The sequence below is a fragment of the Corapipo altera genome, unplaced genomic scaffold, assembly GCF_003945725.1.
Source record: "Corapipo altera isolate COAL_440 unplaced genomic scaffold, ASM394572v1 22, whole genome shotgun sequence".
Classification (NCBI taxonomy): Eukaryota; Metazoa; Chordata; class Aves; order Passeriformes; family Pipridae; genus Corapipo; species Corapipo altera.
This window is the reverse complement of record NW_020884886.1, coordinates 3175975-3192604: the sequence shown is the minus strand read 5'-3', so window position 1 is coordinate 3192604 and position 16630 is coordinate 3175975. Positions and strand designations below refer to the sequence as shown.

Here is a 16630-nt window from a genome sequence, read left to right as displayed (position 1 = left end):
CATAATTTATTTTTACAGTATGGCACAGTAATTATTCATGGCACTCTGTAAGCTTGTACAAATGGAAGGGCCCTTACCTCGAGGGCTGCAGCAGACTTTATCACAGCTATAGAAATCCGAATAAAACCTAGAAGTTCACAACATATGCTCATCATCCAGGTATTTTTCTAAGTTTTACACTGGATCTTTTATCCCTAAAAATACGTACATCTATTATGTTCTCAGAACAGTATCTGAAACGCAACACACAGTAATACCAAACACAGCTGAGGAAGTAAGGATACATGGCAGAATACAAGGATTTACAGTGACTCCAGTTGTAGTGTTTTAGTTTAGAAGTGAAGTCAGTTATGGGGAAAGACTGAAAGACAAGCCGAGCTTGGAGAGGAGGGTGCTCATCATGCATATGGACCATATGTAAATTTAGCTACTGTAAAGAAGAATCAGACACACAGTGAAGGTACTAGAGAGACAATCATGTAAATAACTTGATTTTGCAGACTGATTGGGTTTTATGGTATATCCTTCTGGGCTACTGTGGGCTTTATAAAATTAGCTTTGCTTGCCTCTGAGAGCTATACTCAAAACTCCAATCAGCAGGACATGGGCCTACTCTTTTAACACTTTGGAAGTTCTACCATTGCTTATCAATTTTGTGCTGTACACGCTCAGCTTCTCAATGAGCTTGACTTGAGTTCAGTGCAGCAATGCTACATTAAATGGCTATTTTCTAACTCATAGATCTGGAAAATGGGGTTTAATCAATGACCATTAGACCTTGCGCTCTCTTCTGGCATAAAACGCCTTCTTTCATCCAGGGTTACTGTATTGTGGCTTTAATAAGTTGTGATTGGCATTTGGGAATGAGTTACAGGGGCATGGAGGCCTTATTAACAGGAAGAAATGAAAGTACTACAGAACAAAACAATTAAGTGGGACAGGATAACCCACAGCATTGTGTCACTGTGTCACGCTTATATTTCACTTCATGGTATTGAATTCCCCCTACAAGTACAACGAGATACAGCTAACAAAGGTAGAACACTTCTCTGCTTAGGAAATTGTCCTTGAAGGTTATTTTCTATAATTGGAGACCACATCCTAAGAGGTTCTGAGCATGCACACTTTTCCTACAGTCAAAAGGCCCAGTCATAGGCTCTTTACTACATTTACTTCAGTTTAAAAAATAGCTTGTGTGCTAAATCTGTGCCCCACTTCTGTCTCATCTAAATATTCAAATGCTTTTTCCTCCCTTTCTGCCCCTACTAAGATCTGCCTACCTCAAAAAGGTTCAAGTAGGTACTGAGTGACATTAAACCTCTTATACGCTCTTGCACCAAGAGAATTTCTCCTGAATTTCCTTCCAATGTTTCAAGTAGAAGCCCCAGTCCTGAAGGCGACTAAAGCAGAGCCACCACAGTTGACTCCTTAGGTTCTCAGCTCCTCAAAGGAACCAGCCACACAATATGATGCCTTTGTCTCAGCATTTATCATTTGCACAAAGAGAAGTGCCCAGGCTTCCAGACTACTGATGAACCATAATCTGTCTTCCCTAGAACATAAAGAGCTGATAGTAAGACATTATGAACATGCATTTTCCTTCAACCTTTACTTTGAGAAAAAAATTTAACACTTTGCTTCCTTATTCTTATGTAGGTTTCAGATATGAACTGTCATGAATTGGTGGTTCATATCAAAGTTTCATAGACTATATAAAATCACTTAGGACAGATGACACCTTCTATACCAAAACAGTAACTTTTTCTTCTCTTTTTTTTCCTCTTCAATATTACTTACTGCATTTCCTCTGAATCTGTTCAGGCACGTTATTGAAAAAATACATATTAGGGAATGCAGGACGACATTTTTAGGTAGGACACTAATATTTCTTAATCCATGAAAATGGATTCAAAATTTTGAAGGCAGTTTGACAATCAAAATTTACTTGCTGCAATACTCAGAACAGTAGTTGTGTATTCAAAACACTATGCTCACCATCTTAAATACTGCCCCCACCCTCTTTGATTTGTTAGGAATCCTCTCTCTTTTGCTAGAGAGTTCTGGGTTCTTCACTGATCCCTGCAATAAGAACTGTAAAGACAACCAGTCAAAGATATGACTCTTATCAAGTTCACAGCTAATACTTGTACAGATAAAAAAAATTTTTTTTCCTTTCGCTGTTTTCCAATGTGCCTGCAAAGGAGAAACTAATACACCGGGGTTTGCGCATATCTACATGCTGTCCCTGAATAATAAGACTTTAATGACATCTGGGGCTCAATGAAGCAAGGACTTACGCTTGGAATGTTTGTCGCAGAGAGCCGATGCCCTCATGTCGCAGAGTCTCAGGGATCCTTTGCTGCTGCTGTAGACAAAGAGATTGCAGTGGTGGGGATGGAACTCAGAGGCTGTGATCACTTCCGTCAGGTCCTCCATATTGGCTGGTTTTATATCCACAATGTCTGAATGGAAGTTTCATCAAGGAAAATGCATTTGTCTGCACGTAAACCACAACTCTTAATGCCTCCTCGAAGGAAGCACGTAAATGTGCACACATGAAACACTTTTAGGTAAAAATATACTCATTTGTTTGGCAGTGGTGCATTTTTAAATTTCCGTACCTGCCCCACTTACACCAAACTCAAAGACCAACATCAAACTCAAAGTCTGCATGGTTTTACAGCAGATGCCATTAGCAGGTCAACATTTGTCCATGCTGTGCAAGGACATCAAAGAAACAGTATTCCAAGGATACAGAATTCTCACCTTCATTGACACTAACAGAGCATGTAGCTGTATCTCCTGCATTTGCTATTGAAATCACTGCTCTATCCCAGATAACACTGACTGACAGGGAACAATGCACAGCTCAGGTCTGTTCATTCCAGGGAAGGCTCACTAGCTTTTATGATCAAGCAACTTAAGCTAAAAAAATACATGTAGTTTAAGTTAAAAGCCTCAAGAAAGGTACTTTTTTTTGCGAAGGCTCGTGGAAAACACAGAAGCATTTATGGAAATGGTTTTGGGTGAATACATATTAATACAATTTGTTCAAAAACAAACTCTGCACAGTATTAGGTTTGCCATTTGAATACTTACAAAAGAAGTATATGAAATGGCATTCTTAGGTTTTTATGTAAATGATGCTCATTACTGAAATCAATACGAATTTCTGTGACTGAGAATAGTACATTTGAATCATTTAAGTGAACATTACTGGGACCAAAAATACATCAAAGATCAAGTTTCTCAAGAACCAACCTGTCAGTTAGATCACCAAAGAACATCCACATGAAGTACGGCTCACATGGTGCCTCTCCAACACTTGTGTCTCTGTGGCAGGTATATATTACCTGCCTTGGTGAGCTTAAAAAGCAGGACCTGATTAGCACGTATTTGGAGGAGAAGGCCAGCCTGTGGAAGACTGCTTATAAAGAAAAGAATGAAAGAGTCCCATGAGGGGGATGTAAGAGAGCAATAGATAGAGAAGCACAAAATGAAAGAAGGATATATATGTAAAGTACTACATTTAAATAAGATTGTACATTTTCACATGGTCCTCAGCAATCTGCTGTAGATAAGCCATCCAAATGTTAACAAATCCTTCGAACAAGAAGAAGAGTAACATTACCCTATTTTACTGATGAGGCTGTGAGAGAAGCAATACAGGATTTGCATAAGATCACACGGGAAATGCATGACAGAACAAACCCAGGTCTACTGAATCCCAGTTCAGGGCCCTAAACACAAATCATCTCAGTGCTTGGATTCCCCGAACATAAAATTTGAATCAGCTGACATTCAAAATTTAAGCATCTCAGAGGATAAGATAAATGAGAAAATCTGTTTTATTGATGGCAAGAGAAATCATATATTGTGGTATTAAGCCTGTTTCTGTTCCCACTGTGCCCACTTCTGAAATGGAAGACCTTTGATTGATTTCTGTGGGAATGGGGCACAGTCTATCACCACCTTTACACTCTATACTTTGATCTTTCCCAAAAATGCAGGTCCAAGACACTATACTGAAATAATATAAAATATTCAGAGATAAATATCTTGATGACTTTGCATCACACTGTTGTGCCTTTTTTTTTTTTACACCAAGGAAAATATCAGCAAAACTATTAATATCTTATGACATTTAATAACAACTGGGAATGAATTAATGTTGCATTTTAACTGCGTTCCTACTTACTTGTACTATCATGCTTGCATTCATCTCCAAGAATCCATCATGATAAATATTAGTGCAATAAATGTTAAGATAGAAAAACATTGATTTACCTCCTTTATAAAGCATCACTAAACATTCTTGAAAATCAACAGAAAAAAATAACGTTTATTCAGTTATTTGTATTTGGTGAATCTGTCTCAAGAAATATCTTTAAGTAAAAGCAATTGCTTTCAGAGACTGAATTGCTTTCTGGGGTTCAGAGAAATTACAGTAACTCAATAAAAGAATTTCACCTCTCAGTAGAGAGATGAATAACTGCTGAGTGATGAAAAAGATATAAAATATAAATAGAGTATGTGAAACAGTCATGGCAAGTATCATTTTTCTGTATGTTGAAGACACTATTGATGAATCTCCCTTCATTGCGTACAATGAATAAACCTATGTTGAATAATGAAATTAAATATTCCATTCTCCTGCCAGAAAAGCAGAAAATACTTGAAACAGACTGCATTTCCAGATGTGATCTAAATCTCCACTGAGAAAGAACCTCATTGACTACTGAGGATCACAGCAAAAATGCACCACTGAAAATTCATCATTTCGTTAGATTTAGAAAAATTAAAACAATAACACTCTACTGAAGTAAACAATCAAGGGAATGGAGAGTTGCAGAGGAGATTTACCCCAAATGCATTTGTAATAATAGATGGAAAAACAGCCTTTGTTTTGACAGCTACAGAACCCAATATATCAAAAGAATAATATGTCACACAAAGGAACATTTTCCTCCTCTCATGATTTTTGCCATCTATTTGAAAACAATCAAGTACAGCTTGACATGTGATGTGTGGAAACTGTATTTAAACTAACACGACATGGTAAGGGCAAGCATGTCCCATGAGACACTTCTCATTTCTACTTTTCTATCTTCCCTTTGTGTCTTTTTCTTCCTTTTAAGCACAATGTTGCATGGCAGGAAAAAAAATAAATTTAAAAAAAAAAAATTGGACCAGACAGTGTGCTTCAGAAATAAGCCCTTTGGTGAACTTGAAAAGCTCAAAGCAGAGGGAATCTGGTGGAAACTGATTAAATTAAAATTCCATTGCTACAGAGAAAAGTATTCTAACGGCATAAATCTGTAGAGTTGTCTCCTACACTATTGTCTTCCTTTGCAATTGTATCTCGTGGAAGGATGTCTTGAGTGGGGCACGGTCCCTCTCTCTCAGTTCACTCACCTCCGAAATACCAGTCACATCTGACTGCTGTTGTAAATCTGGTTAATTTTCAGAGTATGGACAAAACTCCTAAGACCAAAGCTTTCTAAGACAGAAAGAACAGAGGGTTCAGTTCACCACTGGCAGTGTACTAGGATATAATTCTGTTGTCCTGTAAAACTTGGTGTTCCTGTGCCTGAACAGGGTAGGAATTTCCCCTAAGAAAACGAAAAAGATTTTTATTCTGCTTTGACTCTCACACATGCTTGTCAAGAATGAAGCATTTTAACCCTTGATAGATGCTTGCACTAAGGGAAGGCTGAACTGACATCTTGCCAGCGATGGGCTGGAAAGCACTGGAAGTTTTTTAATTCATTAACATTAAAACAGAGAACAGAAAATATCTTCTTGCTCACAAAAAGCAGAACAAGTCTGTCCCCCCTCAGTATTTGCTGTCTGACATACCAGGTCTCTCCTCCATTGCTTGGCTCTGTGAAACAGGATAAAGCTATGAAGATTTTCTATAGGAAATCTAAATAGAAGACTTGCTGTTCACAGTAAAATGGAAATGAAAGGTCTAGTATACTTGGTGACCACAATGGTGAGAGATGATGGTCTTACAGATGGGTTAGTAAAACTAAAAGACCAGGAAGTTAATTCTGGGAAAGGCAACAAAGCCACTCTAAGGCAATGTAACCTTAACTTGGCTGAGTGTCTATGTTGCTTTCCCCAAACTATTCAAGAACAGAGGTATAACATAGGAGAGAAAGGAGGCAGGACAAGGCCTGACTGCAAGGAGGCTTTAGGGAAAGATCTCAGAGAGGGGAGAGGGGGAAGAAAAACAGTGTCAGAGGAAGGACGAAAGAGCGTGAGGAAGGGTACGATTAATGACCCACAGTGATATGCACTGTGAGCGATGTGATCTGAGTGCACGATTCAGTTATATGGTATGTTTAGTTCTAATCCAGTATTTTGTGCTGCTGTCGTGCAGCTGATAGCAAAATAAGGCTAACAGGAGGAAGAAAATTTGTTCCACTGCCTCTGGGCCACCGATCTAACACAAATATACCCCTCTGGGAGAAGTCACTCCAGAAAGTTCCTTTTATTGCAGGTTGCCAACTTGACCCTCACCGTGATCCAAAACTCACATTAATCAGACTTTTCCTCTTGATCAGCTAGAATTTAAATGAGCATGCCTGCTTTATGCTCAGGTCAAAACATGTATAATGAGAATGTGGAAAATACATAGGATTCCTGCTGAGCGAAAAACGTCCCAGAATAAGTTTCCTTGTATGATAATGGAAACATAGCAGTCTCCTGAAAATAGATTAAATTCCCTTTGAAGTGAACAGTATGCATAAAGAAATAGCTGCTTCGTCCTTCTGAAACCATCAAGGAATTCTACAAGAAACCAAATTTTGTAGAGAACAAATTTGCAACTCACAAGCTATGGCATATAAAGGAGTGAATCTTCTATCATTGTTTCGGAATAATTTTTATATGACTTGTGGGTTAACTGCAAGAAGGAAATAATTTTTATGGTCAGAAGAAGGCTACAGAAAAAATATTACTTGCCCCCTCCCTCTTTTATTCAACTGCAATGGAGGAGGAGAAAAGCTTTCTTTAGAAAGCCAGACAAAATTTTCCATAGTAACTTCACAAGATAACCAAAATTCTCATCTTTCTTTTTTCAATATATGTTGATATGACACTTCATTTTTATCCCTGCGTGGGACTTAAATTTTTGCAATTTTTAGGTATTTTCAAAAAATAACCTTCAGCATAACATATCTTACTGAACCTGGTTGTTCCCTGTGTTTTCTACTGAGGTTTGTTCAGGCTCCTTATTTTGTCTGTATCTCACACCTACATTTCAGCCTAGTCCTAGAAAGACTCACTGACTAGTAGCTGAAATCAATAGCAATTCATAAAAGCTGCCAGAGCTTCAGTTTAGAATAATTGATTACTGTGGCCCTGCTAAGGCTCTACACTGTTAATATAAGCATTTCTCTGAGTGGTTTCCTCTGTTAGTCATTTAGCACAAACTATTTTCATTACAAGGAGGGAACCGTGACGCTTACAAATCAAGCTCTACCAGCTTTACACTTCCTACATGATGGTTATATCATTCCTATGCTGTGTGCTAGCTGAGAAAATTAATTCCAAATGGCTCCAGTTTTCTTCCAGGTTGTGTACATCAGGGGGACCAGGGACAGAATTAGGCCTCAGTATGCCTGACAACATCATAATGTGATTACATCGATCTTATTATCAATGAAAGAAGCAAGTCCTAACCTTTAAATAACCATCAACTTATTTGTTTCTTCTCATTTCTTCTTCTCATACATTGTATGTTTTCACTGCTGAATGACAGTTCTACAATAGGCATATCTTGACAGTAAGGAAAGCATTGGACAGGCTCCAGCTTCTGAATCTCTATTTCAGACCTGTTGTCCAAGAGTCAAGGGTTTCTGGAATGAATTGTCAATAGGTTAATGGATTTGGCCTTTTCTTTAAATTCCAGTGTTTTACCTTAGGCAAAGAGATGACCCAGTATTTATATTCTAAGTACTCCCAGTAACCACAGTGTCAATGCCTTCCATGTCAAAGCAGCATTTGCCCACTGCTTCACTAAAAGCATGTACTGTATGGGTTTTATTATAAGCTCAGAGAGTTGCAATTACATTTTCTGTACCACTTGACTCTTGTGAGCCACAAAAGCAGAAACTGCTGCATAAGTGTGTGCTCCTTCCAGCTGAACCTAGTATCTGTTAATACAAGGTATTGATCCATACCTGAAAATTACTTAGCAGGACAATGTCAGCCCAAATCCATTTTTAATTCCATGGTCATTATGACAATGACTCTACTGAGCAGTGGAAGAATTTTGATTCTTCAGACATCATACTGGAGTTGAGAATTGGCAACAGTCTCATTGCTGGTAGTGATTTGCTGAACATACCAATTTAAATGGCTTGATTTTGATTGGTAACAAAGTGTCTTCATCAAAGGCATTTAAACAGTGCTATTATAACAATACAAAGGCTTCTGTATTTTTCCTCGTATCAGGATTATAAGACACTGAAAAAGTAAAACCTATTATGGGGCCTGTTAGCTCTATGTGGAAGGCCAAACCATAGACAATTAGGTTAGGTGCTGTGCAAACAAAAAGTAAAGGGATTGCCCATGACAGAAAGAATACATATGGAGTGCATACAAAGAAGAGAATAAGTAATGTTAACACAGTTCTGTGGACTTCTGAGGTTTCTTACGTCAAGGACTACAGCCTAAGTTGGATGAAAAAGAGCTGTTAGTGGAAGAAGAAAAGACACAGTCATAGTTAACAGGCTGCAGAAGCAATAAACTTTCCAGCTTTTCAGGTAGGAATAGGTTACTGGTTTAACTGGAAGCTGAAAGAAACCACAGTCCCTCAAGACCAAGGCTGAACAGGAAGCCAGGAACAGAATCTAAATATCAAACTTCTGAACCAAAACTGCAACTCCTGGACTTCGCATCTAAAGTTTCATTTGGAATTGGAGATACTTGACAAGAAATTAAAAGTAGTATTAAAAACATTTTCCATTCATTAAGTTTAAAGCAAAGGAGCGCTAGTATCAGTGTTAATGTTTTACAGAGAATGAAACTGAGGCATGAAGTGGCAAAGGTCAGTTTAAGGGCCAGCAAGAGCAATAGCTCTGGATTCTGATCTGTTGGTCTCTCTCCTACCTATCCACAGTAGTCCAGCTATGTCAGTATTTGCTCAGTTCTCTTCTTGGTTAGTTGGTTTTGAGAGGTTATTATTCTCACTATTACATTTGTCTTTTGGAACTTCCTCCCCCGCGAATGCAGAATAGTCTAAAGACTCATTCTGAATTTGAGAGATCTCATTCCGATCTTTGCAATGTCAGAATTATTTCACATTCCTATTCTCTTAGGAGAATAAAAAGAGATAGCAGCAAGAAAGCCCCAAACCTTGATTACATAAATATTACTTTAAAAAAGAATCAATATATTTTAAATGTACTTTGTCAAATTTCAGGAAATTGCTTTTACTGCCATACATACAGTAAACATCACAGACTTTGCTGTATGCAAGTTGAAGAAAAACATATCTCCTTATATCTCCTAATATGTAAGGAGAAACTGTCTATGGACTAGGTGCAACATTTGAATAAGCGTTAAAAGTAAGAACTGTAGAGTAGCAATTGCTAGCAACTGCTAGGAAAAAGAGCATTTAAAATGGTGCAAAATGGTGCAAGTCACATCCAAATTTTGTCATAGATAGGCCTGTTCATACATACTGCAACCAGTGACTTACTTAGAGAATAATGAATTTAGAATTTGATACTGGAAAATTTTAATTTATTTAGGAATGGAATTTTTGGCTTGTTTTTTTGAACAGAACGCCCGCATTTTCATCTGTAGACACAGTCATGTGCCTGCTTTAGTGACAACCACATGCAGATTCAAATTTTCAAGAGCAAAGAAATCATTATCTGCACACACACAGCTGAAAGGAAAATTAAGTGGATGAATCAACAGACGAAGACCTGCCTTCATAAATGCGCATCTGCATTTCTCTGTGTAAGGTACTCAATCACTGAAAGGTTCCAAAGTCTTATTCAGTTAACACATTTGCATACGAATTGTCTGAAACTGTTGTGGGATGTTGAATGTCCCACATTTGGAATATAAATACCAGAAGAACCTCAGGTACATATAAATTATTAATAGAAGAGCCCTACTAAGTCTCCCAGTTTAACTTCTCTTCAGCAGTTCTGTTCTACATAGGATAGTAAATGGCAACATGTACTACATACTAGCAAGGGTTCCAAGAAAAGAGTGCAACTTTCAACATTAATAAGGCAAGGACAATTTATAAACAACAGCAATATAATCTCATCATTCACAAACCTGCTTCTCTGAAATCCATTAGACATTTAACAGAAAACTTGGAGGGATCTACGTAGTTTGCTGAATAGAGTTCCTGGTACTACAGAGAAATACAATATATATATAACTTCCCAAATTCCATCTTAAAAATAGCCAGGGATTGTTTCCCACATAACTTGGAAATAAGAGATAAAATGTCTCTTTTCTTCCTCTTTTTTTTTTTTAAATGATTAACTTGTGTGCTAACAGGTAATCCCGTCAAGAAATTTCTTCTTGATTATTATTAAAATGCCATGAAGCTCAGGAAGATCTGTCTCTTAAAAAGCAGACACACAACTTCCAGCTGGCAGTTACAGACTCCTCAGAGCATTTTGGTGGGGATTTTTCTTTCCTAATAGGCAACTTATTTCTTCATATACCTTCCAGAAAAACCCCAATACAGTAATATTTGCACCCTAATAGAGCAGAATAAATCTGTATTTTAACTGAAGTTGCAATTCAAGTCACAAAGGATGCATTTTTTGCTAAATTTTGCTAGCCAGAAGTGCTTTTTAGAACATAAAGCTCTTCCTCTTTCCTGTATGCTTGTTATGGGAGTAGTGAAATAAAACTATCTTCAAAAATAGGCAGACACTTCTAAAAAATAGCTGCTATAAAAATCCTAATAAAAGCTTACATTCAAATCGTTTATATTACATTACATAAGACACCTGATCAAAACCTTGGGGCAGGACTTATATCCTAATTGCTTAATTTATTTGAAAAGATTTACAAAAACACCCATCAGCTTGGTCTCCAGGCACTGCAGAGAAATTCCATTCTGGGAGTTTGAAACACCAAGATTATTTTCCAAAGCAAAGAGGGTTAAATATTCACAGCTTTTTGTCTATTTGCTTGATGTGCTTTCAGAACACTGATTCCAAACAAGTCAGGTAACTTCTAGTCAGTAGCAAAACAGTCGTTTTAGACTTGTTCTTAACTCTGCTGGTGTAACTTCGTGAAAGTTAATATGGCCTTTATTTACAGAGCATTTCTATTCCAAAGGCCAAAAGTGACCTACTTTAACTACTACAATTTCACATGCAGTCCTTACCAGTTTCTATTACGACAACAGAAAAGAAAGCAATGTCTGCATTAATGAAAAGTGCTCTGGCTACTTCAATAGTGAGAAAAGATTCCAAGATCTCAGGTTTTGATGACTCACATAGAACACAGAGTACAGACTTCAAGTTCTATAATACCTAAGATGACCATGTGAGTGTTTTTATGACATCTCTGTTCTTACATGGAACACTCTTCAAGATATTTTAGCTAATGAGCAAAGCAAGTTTTATTTTCTTCTTCTTTATGTTAATACTCTGCAAAAGATTGTGTTTTGCAAGGTTAATTTCAAGTCCAAACTCACACGGGAACAAGAATAATTAGACTCATTTAAGAGAATTCTTCCCTCTGGCAGACGTGATTAAATTATTTATACATTATCTTTTCGGATAATTGTACCTAGAACTGTGTAAATGGGTTTTTTGTCTAACTTTCAATAAATTCATAATACATGTTTTTCAAGTTGGATACACCACCTGCACCTGTGACAACAGAGAATGGCTCATTCTCAAAATGCTTCAGTGAGAAATTAATCCAGAGGGAAACAGAAGCAGGCAATTTAAAAGCTTCCACAACGACACCATACTGATTAAAACTCATCAACTGAAGAAATAAAATTAGTAAGACAATAAATCTTGGACTGAATCCTGTTACCCATTTCCACAGGAATAACTTCATTGACTGCAGTCACATTACACTAAAAATGTGAGTGCTACTAAGATGAGTATCGGTTCCATGACATGACCCTTTATCTGTAATTTAATATTCCATGCCATAGTTCCCAAGTCCCTCTCTGCTAAGGATTGCAGATTCTGGATAAAACCTGAAAATTCTATTTCATGCTAACATTCATTTCAGCTCTACTGTGCTCTTCCTCTCTTTGATAGCAATAAACTTGAGAAAGTTTGAGATAGTGGCATTTTAAAAGGCATTCCTGCTACAAAATAGTAACTTGTTTGCTACAGTCCCAATTAATCTCTGTGGAGATCTGTGAAAAGACATGTTTGCACCTATTTTAAAATTTCTAAGTCTCTCCAGTAGTTGCATTGCCTGGATCACTCTACAAACACATGAATTCAGTGCAATCCCAGCTGAGGTCTTTAATGTACTATTAAAGAATGCTGAAATGTTTTTTACGGGCTCATGATTTCACACTATTCTTTATTATTTGCAGTAACTCCAGTCCATTTTGGTTTTCCTTTTTGCAATTCACTATACATTTTTAAAAAGCAACAGTATTCTAATGCCTCTGGCTATGTTTTTCCTTACCTCTGCAGAAACTAAATAATAGATATGGGTCTCTATTTGGGGATAACTGCATTAGAGAAGACAGAGGGCCAGATAAAGAAATCCATTAAAATAATAACGTAATCACATACGTATTCATTCAAGTTGTGTATGGACAGGAGTGATAAGTAAGAAAATTATGTATTCTGATTCACAAATTAATTTTTTTATTAAACAATAAATCTGCAGTGCAGTAATTATCCCAAGGCTATAGCTATGCTCAAATCACCTTAAATTAACTTCTTTAAAAGCAACTCCAGAAAAAGGAAGAGACTGGTTGTTGCCAAGAACATAAAGGCCTCAGCTGTAATTATTTTTTCACAGCCAGACTCAAATCTTCCAATTTATTTATTTTAGAGGATGGCTAGATAGGGAATATTTCCATAGCATTATCCCATGTCCTGACGACATTGACACCATACACTCCAGCCATGCACTGTTTGCTTTTGTTGCAATGTACATTTCAGCTGTATGGCAGGAAGGTCTCAGACAGGCATTCAATGCTAAAATACTGCTTAACTAGCTCTGATACTCCTCCTTTGGCTGTGAGTCACGCTCTGTCATCCAGTTCTCTCTGACTGGCTGACAGTCAAATTCCTGAGACAGGAGTCATTTTAAGGTGGCAAGGATAGTTAAAAGTAATTGTTTCTGATAAGGATAAAAGAGTGTCCTCTAGCAAAACCTAACAGAAGTCCTGAAAGTATTGAAAGACCACTTTTGCAAATTTAATCACTGTTTTCAGAGCTCCCTAAATCTGGACTTAGAGATGCTTAGACGTCTTCCTAACGGATGTTGAGACTTCTCTGTATTTCGTGAAAACAAATAATCTGTAAGGTCCTTACAGACCCCACTCACACAGCCTTACTGCTATAATTATTATCTATTATTTGAATTACACAGCTAGTTGTAACGACTGCAATCTGCACAAGATTTATATATAAACATACAACTGTTCCTACTCTGAAAAGTTTAAAAGCTGTACTCAATTAATATATTCTACAACAGGTGATGAACAGATCAGAAATAATACTGTAACTGAACTGGACATATTCTTACCTTAACAGAAGCCGACGAACCAAGTCAGTGCCTGTTGTAGAAGCTAACAAGCATCTATGTTAGTGTCTACAAGATAAAGCCACTTCAGTGATGCTAAAAATGCAGTTCTCTCTTGGCACTTTACACTTGGGACATGCAGAATTTTTCTTACAAATGAGTCTGTTGAGAGTTCATGAAAGGCTCCATTTACTATCAGGATTCTATACAGTTCAGAGAAGATGACAACTTAGGTTAAAAGAGACTAGACTTAAACCAGATATTTGGAAAAAAATCTTTACTGTGAGTATGGTGAGGCACTGGAACAAGTTGCCCAGAGAAGTTTGATGCTCCATCCCTTGAAGTGTTCAAGGCCAGGCCAGAAGGAGCTGTGAGCAACCTGGTCTAGTGGAAGGTGTCCCTGCCCATGGCAGGGGGATTGGAACTAGATGACCATAAGGTCCCTTCCAACCCAGGTCATTTTATGATTCTGTGATTCTATGAGTCTCCCAGCTACCACATTTCTAAAATCCTTATTCTGATGGTTATAGAATCATAGGATGGTTTTGGTTAGAAGGGTCACAAGAGTTATTTTGTTTAAAACTGAAAATTCTTTACTTTGTTTAAGCTATCAGTTTAAGGCTTAATGTTACAAATATCATATAAAGTAAATGCAAAGTGATGCATGAAAAAAATATAAAAGAGGCTAAAATGCCTTTCAGTATACTTTTCTCTCCAAAAATATTGATTTAACTTTACTTTACTTTACTTTAACTCTAATATTCACTAACAAAGATTCAGCACTCTCCCTAGTTCTTGGATCTCATCCTCAGACGATGTATAAATGTGATATTTGGGAATTCAAATACCTGACTACAAATCTGTGTCTTGATTTCCAGTTGGGTTTATTTTGGGTATCACTATTTGTGACCTTCTCAGTACAATCAGAAGTCCTTCCAAAAACTAAAGAAAACACAAAATGTTTTTTACTTTCATGCAATCAACGATTGCATGAAATATGCCTACCAAGAGGAAAATAAAAGAAGACTATCAGAATTTTTGCAGGTCAGTACTTTAGACAAGAAATAATGTATATGTACTTCACCTTGGCAGTAGCAAAACATCTTTCTCTTCAATAACTACTATAGTTAGATCAAATGGTATAGTCATACTTGCTTTCTCAGGTCCACAATACTAACTGAAAAAGCTCAAAATACTGTATGGAAGAGCCTAAATTAGGCAAGCATTTAAAAACTTGATGCATTAGTTAAGCTTTAAGTCAGTATGGATAACACATGAAAACTTTAGACAGATATGAAAGACATCTCAGGCCTCCCTACAAACTAGAACTTCATTCTCTAGTTTTCTGAGACATCTGAAAAAGACCTCAGAAAAAGACTGTATGAATTGTTTATACTTTCTGCTTACTTAATGCAAAGAATCTTTCCAGAAATGAGGGGCTCTTTTTTATGATTTCAATAATTCTCTTAAGTACCCAGAAGCACCATCATAACTATACAGGACAGCACTTTGTGTTGATCCCATCAGCAGCACTTTATAAGCTTTATGCTGGAGTTTGTTCCTGTCCTGAGCCTCAGTATATGACCTGTGATCTGCTGCCACTCATACACATCTTTGTTGACATAAAAATAATGAGCATTAGGAATAAAAACTATATAAGAATACAGTACCTGCTGCCAATCTATTCATTATGTCTTAGCAAAACTAATTACTGAACTACACCAGTGTAAATGATCCTCAAGTTACCAGGTGATTTGGTATCTGCAGTTGCATAGGCAATTCCTAAATAATTTATTTTCAATGCACAACTACTCTAAACTGAAAGATCTCAAACCCAAAAGTTAAAAGACAAAGTCAATGAAAACTGCCATTTTGCAGAGCTTTGAGAGTCAGATCACTTTAAAACAACCTGAAGTAAATTGCTAATTGTTGCTAAATAGATAACAATGAATTTCCATCTACTACAGTAATTTTTGAAATGAAGAAGCTTTCCTTTTATTTTTTGCTTCAGATAAGAGTAACATAAATTGAAAATTCTTGAGAGAGACAAGGAGGCTTAGGGACTACAACTCTTTTCCTAAATTCATCATCAAATGGCTAAATGCTAAGCACCAGCAAGGTAAAGATTCATCTCTCTAGACAACCAAGTTTTTGCTTCTTACTACCTTCTGCAAGCTTAGAATTGTCATGTATTTTTGAAAAACAGTAAATTATTTTTCTCTGTCCATTAAAATAAGTGATCCCTAACAGAAAACCTCTGTTGGTACTCAGTGAAATTCCATCTCATTACATTCTGGAAGTTAAGAAATCTCTATAGAGCATTGATTTGTATTTCTCCAAAACAAAACCATTTTCCTAGCATTTCTTCACCTCTGTTACCATTTTTACAGGATTTCTCTCTCCTGAAAAGTCTGTCATCTCACCTAATGCAGAATTAGAGTACAGATGGAAGCAATGGAAAGTGTAATCTCACTGGGTAACAGTCAGATTCTGAGTCAAAATTCCAGCAAGCCTATTTGGCTCTCACAGTCTTTGTTAAACTGTGTATAAAGTGGTGCTAAGACTAACCTCAAAATTCTGTTAGTTATTTTAAAATACCTTAATTGCAAAGCATTTAGTTGTGTGAAGTACATCAAGCACTTCAGTAATACTGAGGATCTCTATCATGACCAGTTTACAATGTAATGATAAGCAGATGAGAAATGGCAATGCAGCAAAGAATCTAACAGTTAAGCATTGATATCTGGTGTGGACTTCGTGTATTCTCAAGTTTCATGCAGTAGAATTTAATCTTTTTTTTTTTTTTTCCTCTACATATTGTTCTTCCCCATAGCTTTGCAAGATGGGGCACTGGAGCCCTCAGACAGCATTTCCAGTAGTTTACCTCAGAGCACAATTCAAA

At 36.9% G+C, this 16630-nt stretch overlaps 1 protein-coding gene across 10 annotated transcripts in view; it reads right to left on the bottom strand.

Annotated features, from left to right (window-relative positions):
• The window catches only part of PPP2R2C (protein phosphatase 2 regulatory subunit Bgamma), a 191818-nt gene that overhangs the window by 27932 nt on the left and 147256 nt on the right, over window positions 1–16630 (bottom strand). For all 10 annotated transcript variants that reach the window (XM_027642806.1, XM_027642807.1, XM_027642810.1 and 7 more), the window contains one exon: window positions 2298–2462. In XM_027642806.1, coding sequence (XP_027498607.1) covers window positions 2298–2462 — 165 coding nt within the window. The remainder of the gene's footprint in view (window positions 1–2297; window positions 2463–16630) is intronic.